The 20,683-nt window shown below is 43.2% G+C and overlaps 1 protein-coding gene across 9 annotated transcripts in view; it reads left to right on the forward strand.

Moving 5' to 3' along the window:
- LOC110493993 (receptor-type tyrosine-protein phosphatase alpha) overlaps positions 1-18,798 on the forward strand; it is a 53,985-nt gene extending 35,187 nt beyond the window's left edge. For 5 of the 9 annotated variants that reach the window (XM_021568644.3, XM_021568641.3, XM_021568642.3 and 2 more), the window contains 18 exons: positions 1,673-1,775; positions 3,539-3,612; positions 4,151-4,287; positions 6,231-6,321; positions 6,674-6,750; positions 7,216-7,252; positions 7,552-7,649; positions 7,934-8,089; positions 8,391-8,557; positions 8,752-8,887; positions 9,250-9,396; positions 9,697-9,790; positions 9,958-10,034; positions 10,309-10,443; positions 10,746-10,871; positions 11,055-11,206; positions 11,357-11,492; positions 12,232-18,798. In XM_021568644.3, the coding sequence (XP_021424319.3) occupies positions 1,673-1,775; positions 3,539-3,612; positions 4,151-4,287; positions 6,231-6,321; positions 6,674-6,750; positions 7,216-7,252; positions 7,552-7,649; positions 7,934-8,089; positions 8,391-8,557; positions 8,752-8,887; positions 9,250-9,396; positions 9,697-9,790; positions 9,958-10,034; positions 10,309-10,443; positions 10,746-10,871; positions 11,055-11,206; positions 11,357-11,492; positions 12,232-12,306 (2,018 nt within the window). In that variant the 3' untranslated portion in view covers positions 12,307-18,798. The remainder of the gene's footprint in view (positions 1-1,672; positions 1,776-3,538; positions 3,613-4,150; positions 4,288-6,230; positions 6,322-6,673; positions 6,751-7,215; positions 7,253-7,551; positions 7,650-7,933; positions 8,090-8,390; positions 8,558-8,751; positions 8,888-9,249; positions 9,397-9,696; positions 9,791-9,957; positions 10,035-10,308; positions 10,444-10,745; positions 10,872-11,054; positions 11,207-11,356; positions 11,493-12,231) is intronic. The other 4 variants (XM_090205202.1, XM_021568645.3, XM_090205201.1 and 1 more) reach the window with 1 other exon arrangement.
- The last annotated feature ends 1,885 nt before the right edge of the window (positions 18,799-20,683 follow it).

Here is a 20,683-nt window from a genome sequence, read left to right on the forward strand (position 1 = left end):
GGCTAGGCCCCTTTGTTCGAGTGAAGGGAAATCTTAACGCTACAGCAATGATGATTCTGTGATTTGTGGCAAGTTTGAGGAAGGACCTTTGCAGTTTCAGTTCACAAAGCGAGGTCCATACAGAAATGTTTTGTCTAGATTGGTGTGGAAGAACTTGACTGGCCTGCACAGCGCCCTGACCTCAACCCCATCAAACACCTTTGGGATTAATTGCAACTGCGAGCCAGGCCTAATCGCCCAACATCCGTGCCCGACCTCACTAATGCTCTTGTGTTTGAAGAGAAGCGTGTCCCCACAGCAATGTTCCAACATCTAGTGAAAAGCCTTCCCAGAAGAGTGGTGGCTGTTATAGCAGAAAATGGGGACCAACTCCATATTAAGGCCCATGATCTTGGAATGAGATGTAAGATGAGCATGAGTCCACATATCTTTGGTCATGTAGTGTATGTGTGGGGTACAGAGATTAGGTAGTCATTGAAAAATCTATTATTGCACACAGAGTCCATGCAACCTATGTGATTTGAGCACATTTTTACTTATTTAGGCTTGCCATAACAAATGGGGTTGAATACTTATCGACTCAAGACATTTCAGCTTTTCATTTTTCATTCATTTATAATCATCATTCCACTTTGACATCATGGGGTATTGTGTGTAGGCCAGTGACACAAGATCTCAATTGATTCTGTTTTAAGTTCAGGCTGTAACACAACGTTTAGAGAAAAGTCCAGGGGTGTGACTGCTTTTCTGAAGTCATAAGCAGTCGTGGCAGCGCCGTGCCAATAATTAAACTGGCCTGTCGAACACACGCAGTATTCAAGCTCTGCATCTCTCCTCTGTCTGTATATATTTGTATCTGTCCTCTGTGCGCGCAGTATGAGCCGTTGAATTGGAATGGGTTGAATAGTCCTCTACTGCTCATCAGTTTCACTTACCTTCCTACCAACATGGTGCAGCACCATTCAATGTGTACAGTGTCCCACAGAGAACACTGAACATTCCACAGAATAACCAAAAATGACTATAATAGCAATAAGGCACCTCGGGTTTGTGGTATATGGCCAATATACCACGGCTAAGGGCTGTATCCAGAACAGCCCTTAGCCGTGGTATATTGGCCATGTACCACCCCCCCCCCCCCCCCCCCCCCCCCCCCCCCCCCCATTCCTTATTGCTTAAGTATTTGCAATATATGACTGTTCCTCATCTATTTGGTTAACCCCTCTGCTTCTGTAAAGTCTCATCGTTTGTGTCATGTTGACTCTTTCTGCTCTGTAACTACAGTTAACGGCATCGCTACTGTCATTATTATGAAAATGTTATGTAAGACTAATGACGATGCTGTCCAAAAAACTGTTACCAAGATGTCCTTACTTAGGAGCTCATTTAATCGGTGCAGAAATCATGGAGTGGACAGTTTCATACAGCCTGTCTGACGCATACTGTTAACTATTAACAGTATTGAATAGTATTGGTTTTCTTTCAAATACTTGAGCTGATTTGTGCGCTTGATCGAGCTTGCCTGGTGCGATGGATCCAATGAATTGTCCAAAAAGTGCCAACCCAAACCCCATTGGGGCACCCGAGACCGGCTCAATCAAATGCCAAATCGAACTTGTACTCATTTTTAGAATGTTGTTAAATTCTCTCTCTCTCTCCCTCGTTCTCCCAGACCAAAATACGCAATCAGATGACACGCCCATCATTGCGGTGATGGTGGCTCTGTCATCCCTGCTCGTCATCGTCTTCATCATCATCATCCTCTATATGCTCAGGTCAGTCATGTTCCTCTGGCAGAAACAACCCACACCACTCATCTGGGTTGTGTTCAAAACTTTTTGTATCTAAACCAGAAGTCTTATCTCACTGGAGTTCAGCTTGTACTTGGCCTGTGTGGTCCAGCAGAAACTCGTCCCTGGATCGTGTTTATCAGGCACCAAATAGAAGAAACGGACTGAAAATGGGAGGGGGTTCCTGAACTTGTAGCAATATTTTTTTTGAACTTTTATTGGACATTTTGATATGGTGTACCATAATGAATACACCCCAGTTTTCTCCCCCACAGTCGTGCCTTCAGCCTTATGTCTCAGGGAAGCATTTTTAAACAGAAAAGAAAAGTTTGGATGCAGGCATGATTTATCTTTGAAATAGAGCTATACAATAGTCAGATATGAGACCCATGTACCATGCTAATGGTGTCGTACACACCTACTCACACAATTCATTACACATTGTAAAAGCGCAGAGCAGGAAACAGTTTGCTTGTCTTCTTTCATATACAAACACCCTATAGAGGCCAGTGTGAATGAACCAAGTGTCATAGTAGTTACCATGGCAATGGCCGTGTGTGTGACTGTGTGGGTGATATTCTGCATGTACAAGGCCTTCAGAAAGTATTCCCACCCCCTCGACTTTTCCACATTTTGTTATTACAGCCTGAATTGAAATGGATTAAATTGAGATTGTTTCAATGATCTACACAAAATACTCTCATGTCGAAGTTGAATTATGTTTTTAGAAATGTGAACCAATTGATAAAAAGCTGAAATGTCTGGAGTCAATAAAGTATGTTTTGTTATGGCAAGCCTAAATAAGTTCAGGAGTAAAAAGTTTCTTAACAAGAAGTCACACGTTGCATGGACTCCTCCTGTGTGCAAAAAATAGGGTTGATTTTTAAACGACTACTGCAGCTCTCTGTACCCAACACATAACATTTATCTGTAAGTTCCCTCAGTCGAGCAGTGAATTTCAAGCACAGATTCAAGCAGAAAGACCAGGGATGTTTTCCAATGGTTGACAAATAGCCTATTGGCCTAAAAAAAGAAAAGATGGACGTCCTTTTTAACTCCGTTGCCGGTTAGGAAGTGACTGAGGAGGTATTAACAACATTGTAGCATCACTGAGTCCCACTCTTCCTATTTTCAAGCATGGTGGTGGCTCTATCATGTTATGGGTATGCTTGTCATCAGGACAGACTAGGGAGTTTTAGGATAAGAAGAAACAGACTACAGCTAAGCACAGGCAAAATCCTAGGGGAAAACCTGGTTGTCTGCTTTCCAAAGACACTTGGGGACATTCACCATTCAGCAGGACAATTACCTAAAACACAAGGCCAAATATCCACTGGAGTTGCTGACCAAGATGACATTGAATGTTCCCGAGTGGCCTAGTTAAAGTTTTGACTTAAATCGGCTTGAAAATCTATGGGAAAACTTGAAAATGGCTGTCTAGCAATTATCAACAATCAATTTGACAGATATTTAATATTTTTTTTAAAGAATAATGGGCAGGCGTTGTACAACCCCTAAAGACTCACAGCTGTATTTGCTGGCAAAGGTGATTCTAACATGTACTGACTCTTGGGGTGGGGGTGGTTGAATACTTGTTTTACGTTACCAAAAAGTAGTAAATCTCTTCCATTTTTACATAACCGTGTATTTTGTGTAGGTCGTTGACGTTTTAATCCCACTTTGTGACACTACACAATGTGGAAAAAGTCAAAGGGTGTGAGTATTCGTGTGTGTCGTATGATTGACAGGTTTAAGAAGTACAAGCAGGCCGGCAGCCATTCCAACTCCTTCAGGCTGACCAACGGTAGATCAGATGATACAGGTAACCGTGTGTGTGTGTGTGTGTATATACACGTGTGTTTTCTGTGTGAGAACGTGCATGTTTTTTCTGTGGTCGTACATTTACCGGAATTTTTATGCATGTCTCTATCATAGCCAACTTTCTCCATTGTTCTGTGTTCAGATAAAATTACATTGGTTTTCTGATCATTTACTGATTCTTGGGCAAAGCAGTTGTTCAATATGATGAATTGTGGCACACTAGCAGTGTTGGATTGGTTTATGGCGCCCCCTTGTGGGCTTTTATTAACACACACACACACACACACACACACACACAGTCAGTTTGGAGAAGTTGCATGTGTAGATTAGAATCTGTTTTAATGTATAACATATTTATCATAATATAACATTTTCTATAGTTCATTCATTTATAATAATTGGTTGGTGAATGTCTCACTATCTTTATTGTTGGCAGTGTCTCAACAATAAGGGTTTTTCTCTCCCCCCCTTCCCCCGTGGGCCTCAATCGCCACCTATCTTTCCTGTCCCATTACTTCCCTCCCTTCCTGCTCTTGCAGAGCTCCAGAGTGTGCCACTATTGGCCCGCTCGCCTAGCACCAACAGGAAGTACCCACCCCTTGTTGTTGACAAGCTGGAGGAGGATATGAATCGTCGCATGGCTGATGACAACAAGCTCTTCCGGGAGGAGTTCAATGTATGGAGTCTGCGTGCACATACATGCATGCATACATACATACATACATACATACATACATACATACATACATACATACATACATACATACATACATACATACATACATACAAGTCAAACCTACAAGACAAACATTTGGACACACCTACTCATTCAAGGGTTTTTCTTTGTGCTATTTCCTACGTTGTAGAATGATAGTGAAGACCTCAACTTTGAAATATCACATATGGAATCTTGTAGTAACCAAAGAAGTGTTAAACAAATCAAAATATATTTTATATTTGAGGTTCTTCAAGTAGCCACCCTTTGTCTTGATGACAGCTTTAGACACTTTTGGCATTCTCTCAACCAGCTTCATGAGGTAGTCACCTGGAATTCATTTGAATTAAGAGGTGGTCCTTGTTAAAAGTTAACTTGTGGAATTTCTTTCCTCCTTAATGCATTTGTGTTGTGACAAGGTAGGGGTGGTATACAGAAGATAGTCCTATTTGGTAAAAGAGTGTGCAGAATATTTCAATAACGTTGAACGTTTCTTCAAGTGCAGTCGCACAAACCATAGAGCACTATGGCGAAACAGGCTGTCATGAGGACCGCCACAGGAAAGGAAGACCCAGAGTTACCTCTGCTGCATAGGATATGTTCATTAGTGTTACCAGCCTCAGAATTTGTAGCCCAAATAAATTCTTCAAGAACAGACACCTCTCAACATCAACTGTTTAGATGAGACTGCGTGAATCAGGCCTTCATGGTCGAATTGCTGCAAAGAAACCGCTACTAAAGGACACCAATAATAAGAAGAGACTTGATTGGGCCGAGAAACACAAGCAATGGACATTCGATCGGTGGAAATCTGTCCTTTGGTCTGATGAGTCCAAATGTTTGATTATTTTTTTTGTTCCGGCCCGCCGTGTCTTTGTGACGCAGAGTAGGTGAACAGATGATCTCCGCATGTTTTGTTCCCACCGTGAAGCATGGAGGAGAAGGTGTGATGGTGCTTTGCCGGTGACACTGTCAGTGATTTTATTTAGAATTCAAGGCACACTTAACCAGCATGGCTACCACAGCATTCTGCAGCGATATGCCATCCCATCTGGTTTGCGCTTAGTGGAAATTTCATTTGTTTTTCAATAGGACAATGACCCAAAACACACCACCAGGCTGTGTAAGGGCTATTTGAACAAGAATGAGAGTGATGGAGTGCTCCGTCAGATGACCTGGACTCCACAATCACCCAACCTCAACCCAATTGCGATGGTTTGGGATGCGGTGTACCGCAGAGTGAAGAAAAAGCAGCCAACGAGTGCTCAGCATATGTGGGAACTCCTTCAAGACTGTTAGAAAAGCATTCCAGGTGAAGCAAGTTGAGAGAATGCCAAGAATGTGCAAAGCTGTCATAAAGGCAAAGGATGGCTACTTTGAAGAATCTTAAATATAAAATATATTTTTTTCTCGCTTAAACCTTTTTTTTGGTTACTACATGATTCCGTATGTGTTATTTCATAGTTCTGATGTCTTCACTATTATTCTATAATGTAGAAAATAGTAAATAAAATAAAAAACCCTTCATTGAGTAGGTGTGTACAAACTTTGGTACTATATATATCGATATATACTCTCACATGCACGCGCACACACACACGCCTTACACACATTAGTGATCTATGGCCCTGTCAGGACAATAGGCGGGTAGAATTTGCAACTAGAACGCTATGCGTGGGACTAGCTACTGATTGGAGTGGTATACTCCCCTACACAGAGCCTTTTAAGCTGTGTCCCAATAATACCTAATACCCTTAGCTTCCTTTCCTTATTTGCTTTTCGTGGAATTGCAAAGAAGAATATCACTCTAGGGACACACCGATAGGAACATGCATTACAGGGCATTCATCTCAAATAATTGTTACCTGTCTGTGTGGCTAATGGCCCTCTGTCTGTGTGTCCAGGCGCTGCCGGTGTGTCCCATCCAGGCGTCATGCGACGCAGCCTCTAAGGAGGAGAACAAGGAGAAGAACCGATACGTCAACATCCTGCCATGTGAGTCCCCAACGCCGAGCTAAAGCCCAATTCTGTTTAGAAATAGCTAGCATGGCATAGAACCGCTTGTTACCTTATCCAGAAAACATCAACGTTGCGAACAAGAACGAATCGTAATTCGGGAAGTTGTATACAGCAACAGCTAGACCCGGCTAGTCTCTGTAAAAGAGCTAATTAGCAGCATCGAGCGGTGTTCTACAAAGTATGTTTTACTCTCGTGGATTTCTATTCCTTGGCTTCGATCGGCATGTATTTGACATTTGGCGCTATTATGTAAATGTTACACGTAGCGTCTTTTTAAAACGCAGGCTTGCCGTTCATCTAATCAAGGTTCTGTTTGTGTGTGTTTCAGATGACCACTCCAGGGTGCATCTGTCGTCTCTAGAGGGAGTTCCAGACTCTGACTTCATCAATGCGTCCTTCATCAACGTGAGTGACGCCACAAGCCATGGACATCGATGACAAGCTGTGTCTGACGTGTTTTTTTTAAATAGTTTTTTATATTGAGCTACACTTGGCCAGTTCTCCCTTGTCAGAGAGGTCTTTTGACCTCCATGGGGCTCCCTGGATAAATAAAGTTTAAACGGATCGATAAAAGGTTGCGTTAGAATGGTGACATATTCATCACTCTTGCTCTCTCGCTGTCCCTCTGTGTCGCTCTCCTTTGCTCTCTCTTTTTATAAAAATACTATTTCATTTGGAGAACGCATGTCCCGCTCTCGGCGCGCATGAAGTTTTGAAACGGCATCAATACATCAGAAAGTAGAGAAACACGGACGAGACATCAGAACTTTACTTAACGATGCAAGACATGGTCAGTAAACGGATTCAGCGTTCAAACAAAACTGTTTTTTTCTCAACCCTTTTCCCTTTCTGCCGTCCTCTTGTTCTCAGGGTTACCAAGAGAAGAACAAGTTCATTGCAGCTCAAGGTAAGGTGGCTATTCTAGCTAGCCGCTGGGATAGGCTCATGTAATGCACCCTATTCCCAATTTAGTGCCCTACGTTTGCACCAGAGTCATTGCATCCTATTCACTACGTAGTGCACCAAATAGGAAATAGTGTTCCGTATGGGACGCAGGCCCCGGATTAAAGTACCCTGTCTCTCGGTTCCATTCAATCTGATGAGCTTTATTGGCATCGTAATATGACGACATATTACAATGCCAAATCAAACGTACAGGTTTGTATTTAATCAGTGATGATAATATATCTCTTCTGTCTCTCTCAGGGCCAAAGGAGGAGACGGTAAACGACTTCTGGAGAATGATCTGGGAACAGAACACCGCCACCATCGTCATGGTGACCAACCTGAAGGAGAGAAAAGAGGTAGGGAAAGAAGGGGGTGGGGTGAGAACTGGGGTGTGTTCAGGAAGGTGAAACGTTCAGAACGTTGCCTATTTTAACAGTTTAAAGGCATTTATCATATATGGTCTAAGAAATGTATTTGGATCTGAACCGTTCTGTAAACTTGCACCCTCCTGAAAAGACCCCGGCTCGGTCTTTCTTAGTAGAGGCTATATGAAGATGATGGGGTATGTTCAGCATGTCAAATTTCCAACGTGAACGTATGAGTGTACAACTATGAGTGTTTGTTTCTTTTCATTTGAAAGAAATCCATACAGCGGCAATCTCTCTGTGTGTCTCAGTGTAAGTGTGCCCAGTACTGGCCTGACCAGGGCTGCTGGACCTACGGCAACATCCGGGTCTCTGTGGAAGACATGATGGTGCTGGTGGACTACACCATCCGCAAGTTCTGCATCCAACAGGTAACCCTGGCGTCCCCCTCTTCTCACCTCTGTATCCACAGGTACGCTTCTCTTCCCTCCCTCCCTCGTTTATCCTCTTTTCTCCTGGCTCCTCTCACCACACCATCTATCAAACCCATGCCCTACAGACACCAAGCATTCTCTAATGAACAACACGCTTAGCAGGTTTGGTACGCTGATGGCAAAGTTTGTGAAAATGTGAGCGAGGTAATGGTTAAGGTGAAGATGGCACTAAGCTTGTATGATACTTCAAAACAGTTATACTAAAGGTGTCTATGCCACCCCCCACCCCTCTCTCTAGGTAGGGGATGTGGGGGGTAAGAAGCCCCAGCGGCTGGTGACCCAGTTCCACTTCACCAGCTGGCCAGACTTTGGCGTTCCCTTCACACCCATCGGCATGCTTAAGTTCCTCAAGAAGGTCAAGACCTGCAACCCCCAGTACTCCGGCCCCATCGTGGTCCACTGCAGGTCAGTGTGTGTGTGTGTGTGTGTCTTATTGGTGGCAGCCGAGGTGGTTCACTGATGCCAAGCTAATGCCTAGGTTTAAGCTGAGTGGGCTAACACGACCCAGGTTCAGTCACACACTACAAAGTAGCTTTCTGTTTACGTTAGTTTCTGACTCGCGCTCTCTCTCTCTACCTGTGTGTGTCGGACTGTATCAGTGCGGGGGTGGGGAGGACAGGTACCTTCATAGTGATAGACGCCATGTTGGATATGATGAACACCGAGAGGAAGGTGGACGTCTTTGGCTTCGTCACTCGCATCAGAGCCCAGCGCTGCCAAATGGTCCAGACCGACGTAAGTTGTTATGACCACAACATTACCCAGACTGCAATAAGATTACAACATAACATTATTACCCTGACTTGAACAAGACCCCACAACATTATCCTGACTTGAATAAGACCACAATGTTACCCTGACTTGAATAAAGACCACACACTCACATCATTATAATGTATGAATTAAATAAACAGGTTTCCATTCAAGTCTCAAATTGGGAGCTTTGAGTGTGTGGGTATTACCTGTTCATGTTGTGTTCTCTTCTGACACCTCTTGTGGATGTATAATATGAGCATCGCAAGTATACTAAAAGTCTATAAGGATTTCGCTCTCTCGTCCCTCTCTCTCTACTTCACCCTCTTTCCTTCTCCCCACAGATGCAATACGTGTTCATCTTCCAGGCCATGCTGGAGCACTACCTGTACGGAGACACAGAGCTGGAGGTGACCTCCCTGGAGTCCCACCTGGCCAAGCTCTACGCCCCCTCCGCCGCCGGCTGTGGGGGCATGGAAGCAGAGTTCAAGGTGATTTTGTTTGTCTGGTGTAATGGAATAGTCCCAAAAGTGCAAGCTAAATCAAGCGCACCTCAGCTACAAGTGTTTAAAAGGATTTGACCATAGCACATCTATTTGACTCAAATGGAAGAAAATGTATGGTTGTTTTTGTTTGATGTTGCAAAATGTTTTGCTACGGTGTGCACTAATGAATATGATTTAAAGTTTAAACTGTTGCAGTGGCAGTTGACTTGAGAGCATTTTTTCCCCCTGGGTAATTTTTTTCAGAGTCTCTGAATGCTACGCCTCTGGTTTTGTCTCCCCACACAGAAGCTGACCTCCATCAAGATCCAGAACGACAAGATGAGGACGGGCAACCTGCCGGCAAACATGAAGAAGAACCGAGTTCTCCAGATCATCCCATGTGAGTTGACGGCTTCTATTGTTCCAGATACCTCGCCTGAGACCTGAAGACTTGTGTTAGCTCCCCGAGCTAATGCCTAGGCTTTAGCGTAGCAGATTACTGCAATCTAATGTTAAAGTCGGTCACAGAACTCCGTGCAATGTAACCTGTTTGTGGGTGTCTTGTAGACGAGTTCAACAGAGTGATCAATCCAGTCAAGAGAGGGGAGGAGAGCACGGATTATGTCAACGCTTCCTTCATTGATGTGAGTAGACAGTCGTACTGCGTTACGGGTTTTGATGGTTTTGAAAATTAGACAAATTAACAGAACTTTAGCGCCAATACAAGTAACTATTCACATGTAGGTTGAATGTAAGGATAAGCCTGTCTTGAAATGATCGTGAAGGTAGAGAACATTGGCAAGAGTCTGGGAAGGTTACACAACTGATAAAGGACGAAATGGCTCCTACAATGGTTGTTGTGGAGGTGTGTGTGTGTGTGGTTTCGTGTGTCCTAGCTGACCTGTGTCTCTGGTCCAGGGCTACCGTCAGAAGGACTCGTACATGGCCAGTCAGGGCCCCCTGCAGCACACCATCGAAGACTTCTGGAGGATGATCTGGGAGTGGAGGAGCTGCTCCATAGTCATGCTCACTGAGCTGGAGGAGAGAGGACAGGTATGGAGAGATGGACCTTTTACTCAGCCCAGTCATGCCATGCCAGAAGTAGAGAGAACAATTATTGGAAGGGGAAAGTCCTCTTATTGGTCCGTTTCCCGGTTCTGTCTTGTCATTAGAGGATCGTTCTCTGCTAGTTTAACTACTTCCTGGAGCTGAATGCACAGTGCCATGAGCCTGGGAAACGACTGCGCTTCACATACTTTGTCTCTTTTTCCTCCGGCTCTCTCTGCCTTGCTCTCTCTCCCATTTCTCGCTCTCTCCATCTCCCGCTCTCTCCATCCCCCGCTGTCTTTCTGTAGGAAAAGTGTGCTCAGTATTGGCCCAGTGATGGGGTGATGGTGTGTGGTGACCTCTCCATCGAGCTGAAGAGGGAGGAGGAGAGTGAGAGCTACACTGTTAGAGACCTTCTAGTCACCAACAACCGGGTGAGGACAGAGGCCACCTCGAAACCCCCCCCCAAAAAAACTCTAGTCAACACAACCCATTCAAAACAACATCTGCACACACACCCTAAGCCAAGGTCAACTGAATTCAGTCACGTCTGTGTGTCTTCAGAGTGTGGGTGTGTCTCCCTTACGCTCTCTCTCTTACTCGCTCGCTCTCTTTAGGAGAACAAGGCTCGTGCGGTGAGGCAGTTCCATTTTCATGGCTGGCCGGAGGTGGGCATCCCCAGCGACGGAAAGGGGATGATCAACATCATCGCCGCGGTCCAGAAGCAGCAGCAACAATCTGGCAACCACCCCATCACTGTCCACTGCAGGTAACATTCACCTAACGTTCTAACAATGTTCGAGTCAATACCTTTACAGAAATGTGTAACCTAACATCCAACTCTGTAGCATTTGCCATTTATTATATTTTGTGGGTGCGCGTGCGTCTAACCTTGGTTTATCTCTGTGTGTGTTGTCAGTGCGGGCGCGGGGCGGACGGGGACCTTCTGTGCCCTGAGCACGGTCCTGGAGCGGGTGAAGGCTGAGGCCATCCTGGATGTCTTTCAGACTGTCAAGAGCCTCCGGCTGCAGAGGCCCCACATGGTGCAGACACTGGTGAGGACACACTATGGACATAATTTATCACACAAAAAGAGAAAAAATATATATATACTGTAAAGCTCATTATAATCTGCTGCGTGATGTAATTATACACCTTTAATGATGTATTTTTTTAAATGTGTTTGGCCAGCTGTTAACTGCATGTGATGCATTTAGGAGTTGCAAGCTTAGGAACTCGCATTCAGTAATATGCCTTCCTGTCTTTTTTTTATTATTATGGTTAACTCACGGCCAAAAATCCTCGTGCTAAATGTCACCTCGTGAATAATGTGGAAAGTATTGTGAAAATGGTGCTGCTTCGTGTCTAGCATACCATGTTTGTTGTCAACAACAACATGTGAACACAAGTAAGCTAGCGTAAACTCCTCAACGAGCTCTTGGCTCACCTAGTTAGAAACTCCCTCTGTTTCACATGTATTTTTTCCCCCCTCCATTTCTTCTTAATAGGTGATCATCACCAAATGAGACATTGTCTGTGTGTGTGCTTGAGTTCATTTACTTTTGAATCATTTAGCAGACGTTAAGTGCCTTGCTCAAGGGCAAATCGGCAGATTTTTCGGTTACTGGCCCAATGCTCTTAACCGCTAGGCCGCCCTTTTCTCTGCTGTTTTTAGACGGCATCGGAAACAACTTTTTCGGCGACTTTTGCAATTCAGTTTGTGAAAATGAATTGATCTTGGTTGTGTACTTTATATTTTCTACTCATCATTGGGATGTTCTCTCTCGTGTTTAGGAGCAGTACGAGTTCTGCTACAAAGTGGTCCAGGAGTATATCGATGCCTTTTCTGACTACGCCAACTTCAAGTAGGGACCCACACGGGACGGACATCCGTACACAGTCATAAACACACACCAAACCCACACGTACCCGACGGAAAGAAACAAACTGGGCAGCCTGCGTGCACAGAGGAAAAGGGAATTGAAGTTTTGTGACGGATCCAAGTGCAGCGCTGCAGTGTACCGGAGGGAGTGAATATCAGAGATGCCTTCTTGAATATTTTGTCATATTGAGCTTGTTAATACGGGCCCCTTGTCCCTGTTCCCCCCACATCGACACTCCCCAATCCACCCAATGTACATATACTGTACTTTACCCTGTCACATTTGGGGGTTTTGTTTTTAGGTTAAGTTTAAGTTTGGCTGCATTTTTAGGGTGACATAATGTGTTTTATGGGTATGTGTGTGTACATAGACCGTGCCAGTCAAAGGTTTGGACACATTTACTCATTCAAGGGTTTTTCTTTATTTGTACTATTTTCTACATTGTAGAATAATAGTGAAGACACAAACTATGAAGTAACACATATGAAATCATGTAGTAACCAAAAAAGTGTTAAACAAATCAAAAGAGATATTTGAGATTCTTCAAGGTAGCCATCCTTTACCTTGATGACAGCTTTGCAAACTCTTGGTGTTGTCTTAACCTGGAATGCTTTTCCAACAGTCTTGAAGGAGTGCCCACATATGCTGAGCACTTGTTGGCTCCTTTTCCTTCACTCTGCGGTCCAACTCCTCCCAAACCATCTCAATTGGGTTGAGGTCAGGTGATTGTGGAGGCCAGGTCATCTGATGCAGCACTCATCACTCTCATTCTTGGTCAAATAGTCCTTACACAGCCTGGAGGTGTGTGAGGTCATTGTCCTGTTGAAAAACAAATGATAGACTCACTAAGCGCAAACCAGATGAGATGGCGTATCACTGCAGAATGCTGGTTCGCGTGCCTTGTATTCTAAATAAATCACTGACAGTGTCACCAGCAAAGCACCATCACACCACCTCCTCCATGCTTCATGGTGGGAACCATACATGCAGAGATCATCCGTTCACCTATTCTGCGTCTCACAAAGACACGGCGGTTGGAACCAAAAATCTCAACTTTGGACTCATCCAGACCAAGGGACAAATTTCCACCGGTCTAATGTCCATTGCTCGTGTTTCTTGACCCAAGCAAGTCTCTTCTTATTATTGGTGTCCTTTAGTAGTGGATTCTTTGCAGCAATTCGACCATGAAGGCCTGATTCATGCAGTCTCCTCTGAAGAGTTGATGTTATGATTTGTCTGTTACATGAACTCTGAAGCATTTATTATTGCTGCAATCTGAGGCTTGTAACTCTAATAAACGTATCCTCTGCAGCAGAGGTAACTGGGTTTTCCTTTCCTGTGGGCGGTCCTCATGAGAGCCTGTTTCGCCATAGCGCTTGATGGATTTTGCAACTGCACTTGAACACTTTCAAAGTTCTAGAAATTATTCTGGATTTCCTGACCTTCGTGTCTGTCATTTCTCTTTGCTTATTTTAGCTGTTCTTGTCCTGATATGGACTTGGTCTTTTATCAAATAGGGCTATCTTCTGTATACCACGCTTACCTTGTCACAACACAACTGATTGGCTCAAATGCATTAAGAAGGAAAGAAATTCCACAAATTAACTTGACATGTCACACCTGTTAATTGAAATGCATACCAGGCCACATCATGAAGCTGGTTGAGAGAATGCCAGGTGTGTGCAAAGCTGTCAGTGCAAAGGGTGGCTACTTTGAAGAATCTAAAATAGGAAATAGATTTTGATTTGTTAAACACTTTTTTTTGGTTACTACATGATTCCATATGTGTTATTTCATTAGTTTTGATTGTTTCACTATTTTTCTACAATGTAGAAAATAGTAAAAATCAAGAAAAACCCTTGAATGAGTAGGTGTGTCCGAACTTTTGACTGGTACTGTATATAAATCGTATTCTTTAGAGGTGTATGTCAAATCGAGAGTCGAGGAAATGGTGTTTTGGGTTTTCTTTGTTCTCTTTAGTTTTTTTGCGGTTGTGATTTGAGACTTACGTTGTTGATGGCTTTATCTGATTCAGGCTGAAGCTAAAAGCTGATAGATCTTCCTTAGAGGAATGGATTTACACAGCCAATCAGAATGAATCTGTGCATATGCACACGCACACACACACACACACACACAAACACGTTACAGCTGGCCAGGAGCACTTCCAGAATTGGCCTAGCCAATCACATGATCTAAACTCTTTCCACTAGTTTTCCTTTGAGTTCAAAGTTCACAGTTCACACAGAGGTCAAGGAGCCATGGCATTAGCTAAACCCACCGTTACACAAGAGCATAGCATCACACAGCCAATGATTTCTCAGGGCACAAACACACTGTATGTGTGTGTGTTTTAAAAGGGAGCCATGTGCCAAACAGTCTCTTCAGATGAAGGGTGAAGTTGCACCTAGATGCTGTTCTTGGGTCAGTTTTGCGTTTCCCCCATTCATAGTTAAGCATAGGATTTGGGGAGGGCAAGCTGATCCCAGATCTAAACCTAGGGGCCACTTTTCCTCCTATGAGCGTGTCTCCATCTGCGAGCCAGGCCGTCTCAAGCCACATCTCACACACAGTCCAAGACATTGTGGCTTTGCTGCGTTTGTGTTCAAGGACATAGAAAACAATGTAGTTTAGGTGTACCTGCACATGCTTGCCGTCACAGTGGATTCTGTGTGTGTAAAACATTTATGGAATTTGAAGTTGCCCATACCGAAAATAAATAGAATATCAAACGTCAAATATATTTAAATGTAATGGGCCTGTTGAAGATTAGGCCAACAATGCATTCAAAATAGCCTATGCATAATGATAATGAGTAGGAGGCCCGAATGTTGCCATAATACAATTATTATTTCAGAATTTCCGTTTAGAAAACTACATAAATTAAGGGTCAAATAAACTAACCACGCAATTACTGTGCATTTCCTATCATTTTGTAACGTCATGGAGATTCTCATGTATTCATATATTTAATTGCTTACAATTAGAATGGGGGAAGACATTTCCTATCTATTATTTACGTATCATTCCGTTTACTTGTACTCCATTGCAGATATTTATTTTCGGTATAGGTTGTTTGAGAAGATGGCGTCAAAATGTGAAGACATCCCTCTCTGTTTTTCAACTGGGGCCTGTTCAGGATGATGAAATGTTATAGAATGTTCCGATAGAAATGTGCTGTTTTAGAACATATTTGTTTGTTTGTCATATGTAATGGAGATTTGTCAGCTCTATTCAATATATTTCTATCTGCAACATTTAGAATGTTTCACCATCTGTTGTGGCACCTCAATACTGTGCTGTTAGTGTTTTTATGACTAATACTGAGCAATGTTTTATACTTTAATGCTGTTGCTTTGATACTCCCACCCCAAAGGATTGCATTGTTACTTTTATTGTTGAAACATGTGACATGGAATGTTTGCAGTGTTTTTTTTGTTTTGTTTTTTTTTCATTCAAAATGGCTACCTACAAGGGCAGCTTGGCTAGAAACACGCTCTGGGTTTGTGGATGAGGCCGCCGTCTTTAGTTGCGATTGTAATGAAATATAAATGATGTCAATTAGCTAGCAACAAGTTTGAGGTCAATTCCATCTCATCTCAGTCAACTCAGGAAATTACTTGAAATTGCCAGTTGTTGGGGGGGAGGGGGGGTTCTCGTACATGTTCTCTCAATGTATGAATAGAATTTCAATTTGTCTACTTAGTTGGTTGAGTGGAAATGGAATTGCCCCTGGTCCATTAGCCAATCATAGCTACCAATTGGCCCCAAAGGATTGTAGTAAACAGTAATAGTGTGTAGAGTGCAGGTCATATGATTCCCACCCCCTTCCCATGAACCAAGGTGTCAACCCTGGTATGGGTGAATGGGGTGGAACTGATTTGAGGTTTTTAGCTGTCAATTGTGATCAGGGATTATTGGTCAATTGTGAGAGCTGCCATTTTGATCCTAGTTTCTCCAATGGTCTGTGGAGTTGCCAGGGCTGCTAGAGAGCCATGAAGATCTGCCACGCCTAGTCGATACCAAACTCATTCTCTTATATGCAGATGGCTCTATTTGTCCCATCAAAGAGGTTCGGCATCGTTTTTGTCATTAAGATAGCCAGCAGTGTGTAGACAAACGCTTGCACCGCGCACAACCCCCACTGTTCAGTAGTTGGAATAGATCGGTTTGACTTCTCCCTTTTTAATATATTTTTATAGAGCAGAAAGGAAGGAGCACAATCCAACTCTGTCAATGTGTTCGGATCATTGAATTTGACAAGAGTCCCTAAATATTCTGCACACATAAAAACGCACCATTATTGAGAAATTGTTGGTTTATTGTTGATTGTTCAAAAAGCTTGTGCTAGTTGCACCAAAAAAAAAGCCCTTGATATGACTGAACCAATGATACAATGGCCAGATGGGTAACATGGCCCTTTAGATAGGAAATTACTTGATGTCAACTAGGGTTGCAATTGTTGATTTATTATCCTGTTTAAAACAATTCCAGTTTGGAGGATTACCTTGCTGCTTTATTCCCTTCTGATTCCAGAAATCCTCCAATACTTTTTTTGGGGGACATTTTTGAGGAATTTTGCAACCCTAATGTCAACATTGGAGGGGCCTTATAAAAGCCTCTGGTTATGGCCTCTAGTTAGGCCTCTAGTTCTGACTGGGAAACCTAGGTTAAACCATGGGACATAAATAGCTAGGTAGAGAACTTCAAACTGGATGTCTCATTTGGACCAGTCACTTCAACTGTCACCGTCATTGCAGACCCCGTTCTACCCAAGTGCCCGTGGGTTACAATTGGTTACCTTTTTGTTTTACTTCATGGGTGTGTTGGATCTTTGTAGTCATCAGGGTGGGTGTTTGTGTGCTCCACGGGGAGGGAGGGTTTGACTCTTCTTTTGAGCCCGAAGGTTTGCGGTTCTAGCCACCTTGCTTCCATGCTATGGTTATGTCTGTCATTGGCTGTGTCTGAATGTTTAGCCAAATGTAATAATCCCTTTTTCCCAATGACATTGTGCCAACCCCCAACCCTGTTGACTTAAAGCTTCACAGGTTGAAAGTGCCTCACAGGTTGATTTTTATATGGTAAATGTTGACTGCACCTCTCCCTCAGTGAGTTGGTTGAGTGTTGGTGTATAGAAGCTTGGTAAACCAGTTTCACTTTACAGATTAGTACATATATTTGCCCCCTTCCCACTATCTCTGAGCCATCGTATAGAACTCTGTCGACCAAAGCACCTGTGTACAAAGCCCGAGCTGCCTCTTGGCTTTGTAACTCTTGAGACCAAGATCAGGGCCTTTTTATTCTTCTGTTCATGCTCAACCAGCTTCGAGCTGACAAGGTAAAAATCTGTCACTCTGTCCCCGGAGCAAGGCAGTTAACCCACTTCCCCCAGGCACCGACGACATGGATGCCGATTTATTAAGGCAGCCCTCTGCACCTCTCGGATTCAGAGAGGTTGGGTTAAATGCGGAAGACCCATTTCAGTTGAATACATTTAGTTGGACAACGGACTAGGTTTCCCCCTTTCCATTTCATGCTGTAACGCCGGGTTCCATTCCAATTCAAACCCATTGTTTTGTGTTCCAGCTACGTCTTCACTCCATGTCACTGAAGTGCTGGACCTTTGACTATTCCTTCTTTATGGCCCCTCGTTGAGTCCTCCACCTAACCAAATATAGTTGGTATAATACATTGCCCTGAGTTACTGCAATCACAAAGACATAGTTTACTGGTTATTACAGAGGACAGCCTAGCGTGTCTGGGTCCTTGTTCCATACCGTCTGCAGATTGAAATGTGACGCAATGCCCCCGTAGAGCATTTTGAATATCCCTGTCTGAGTTACAGGGCACACCTTTCTCCAGAGACGGTGAACGATAGCGAAACAGACTGGAGGAGTGGGACTTCATAGGTTTCAACCAGTCTCTCCCCCACCCCTAAACCTGTCTGCCCCCTAAACCTCTCTCCCCCCTAAACCTGTCTCTCCTCTGAGCCCATTTAGCTGTCCCTTTTGAGATGCCCAAAGTTGTCTCGCTCTTTCTCTTAACTCCTATCCTCTTTCTCCTTCCGCCTCCGCCTCGTTCTCTTTGCCCCTTGGGCCGGTTTTGTCTCCCTTATAACCAACCGGTCACTGTCCCACTCCCTTCTGTACATAATGTAGGGTTATTTATATTTCATTCCTGTCTGCTGCCTTGCTTTTTATTTTATTTTCTCATTTTTTAAGAATCTATATTAAAACTGTACTGGGACCATTTTGAAATGTATTTGATGTTTTTTGTTTTGGCTTTTTAATTTGTATTATTGTCTTAAATCATTTTTGATTTGCGTTTGTTTCATTTTATAGTGTTTTGTTGTTCAAAATTTTGAATATATGTGTATATATAATTATATATATGATAAAATTATATATAATTATATAATGCCAAATGGCCTTTCAAAGCAAGATACTGTTCAAACCTAAATAAAGTGCTTGAGATTGTTTATTGACTACACAGCATTATCTGGTGCAGTCTGCAAAAGACTGCAGTTCAGTGGTCATTTCAGTTAATTGTGTGTGTGTGTGTGTGCGTGGATGCGCATATGTATATGAACTCAGGACCCTGTCTTTCAAAGATAATTTGTAAAAATCCAAAAATCTTCATTGTAAAGGGTTTAAACACTGTTTCCCATGCTTGTTCAATAAACCATATACAATTAATGAACATGCACCTGTGGAACGGTCGTTAAGACACTAACAGCTTACAGACGGTAGGCAATTAAGGTCACAGTTATGAAAACTTAGGTCACTAAAGAGGCCTTTCTACTGACTCTGAAAACACCAAAAGAAAGATGCCCAGGGTATCTGCTCATCTGTGTGAACATGCCTTATGCATGCTGCAAGGAGGCATGAGGACTGCAGATGTAGCCAGGGCAATAAATTGCAACGTCTGTTCTGTGAGATGCCTAAGACAGCCCTACAGGGAGACAGGACGGACAGCTGATCGTCCTCGCAGTGGCAGACTACGTGTAACAATACCCGCACAGGATAGGTACATCACACCTGTGGGACAGGTACAGGATGGCAACAACAACTACCTGAGTTACACCAGGAACGCACAATCCCTCCATCAGTGCTCAGACTGTCTGCAATAGGCTGAGAGAGGCTGGACTGAGGGCATGTAGGCCTGTTGTGAGGCAGGTCCTCACCAGACATCACCGGCAACAACATCTGTTGGATCGGAAGGTGAGTGCTAGTGCCATTCCCCCCAGAAATGTCAGTGAATTTGCAGGTGCCTTGGTGGAAGAGTGGGGTAACATCTCACAGCAAGAACTGGCAAATCTGGTGTAATCCATGTGGAGATACACTGCAACACTTAATGCAGCTGGTGGCCACACCAGATACTGAATGTTACTTTTGAATTTGACCCCCACCCCTTCAGGGATACATTATTCAATTTCTGTTAGTCACATGTCTGTGGAACTTGTTCAGTTTGTCTCAGTTGTTGAATCTAATTTTCATACAAATATTTACACGTTAGGTTTGCTGACAGGGAGAGGACGTTTTCTTTTTTTGCTGAGTTTACATATGTACGTGTAATATATATATTACACACACACACACACACACACACACACACACATACAGTTGAAGTCGGAAGTTTACATGCACTTAGGTTGGAAACATTAAAACTCGTTTTTCAACCACTCCACAAGTAAGTGAAATAATCTGTCTGTAAACAATTGTTGTAAAAATGACGTGTCATGCACAAAGTTGATGTCCTATCTACTATAGTTTTGGCAAGTCAGATAGGACATCAACTTTGTGCATGACACGTCATTTTTACAACAATTGTTCACAGACAGATTATTTCACTTACAGTGAATTGTATCACAATTCCAGTGGGTCAGAAGTTTACATACACTAAATTGACTGTGCCTTTAAAAAGCTTGGAAAATTCCCCAAAATTATATCATGGCTTTAGAAGCTTCTGACATCATTTGAGTCAATTAGAGGTATACCTGTTGATGTATTTCAAAGCCTACCTTCAAACTCAGTGCCTCTTTGCTTGACATCATGGGGAAAATCAAAAGAAATCAGCCAAGACTTCAGAAAAAAATTGCAGACCTCCACAAGTCTGGTTCATCCATGGGAGCAATTTCCAAACACCTGAAGGTACCATCTGTACAAACAATAGTATGCAAATTTAAACATCATGTGACCACGCAACCGTCATGCCGCTCAGGAAGGAGACGCGTTCTTTCTCCTAGAGATGAACCTACTTTGGTGCGAAAAGTGCAAATCAATCCCAGAACAACAGCAAAGGACCTTGTGAAGATGCTGGAGGAAACCGGTACAAAAGTATCTATATCCACAGTAAAACAAGTC

This window comes from Oncorhynchus mykiss, chromosome 17 (genome assembly GCF_057628025.1).
Source record: "Oncorhynchus mykiss isolate SJ-2025 chromosome 17, ASM5762802v1, whole genome shotgun sequence".
NCBI classification, from domain to species: domain Eukaryota; kingdom Metazoa; phylum Chordata; class Actinopteri; order Salmoniformes; family Salmonidae; genus Oncorhynchus; species Oncorhynchus mykiss.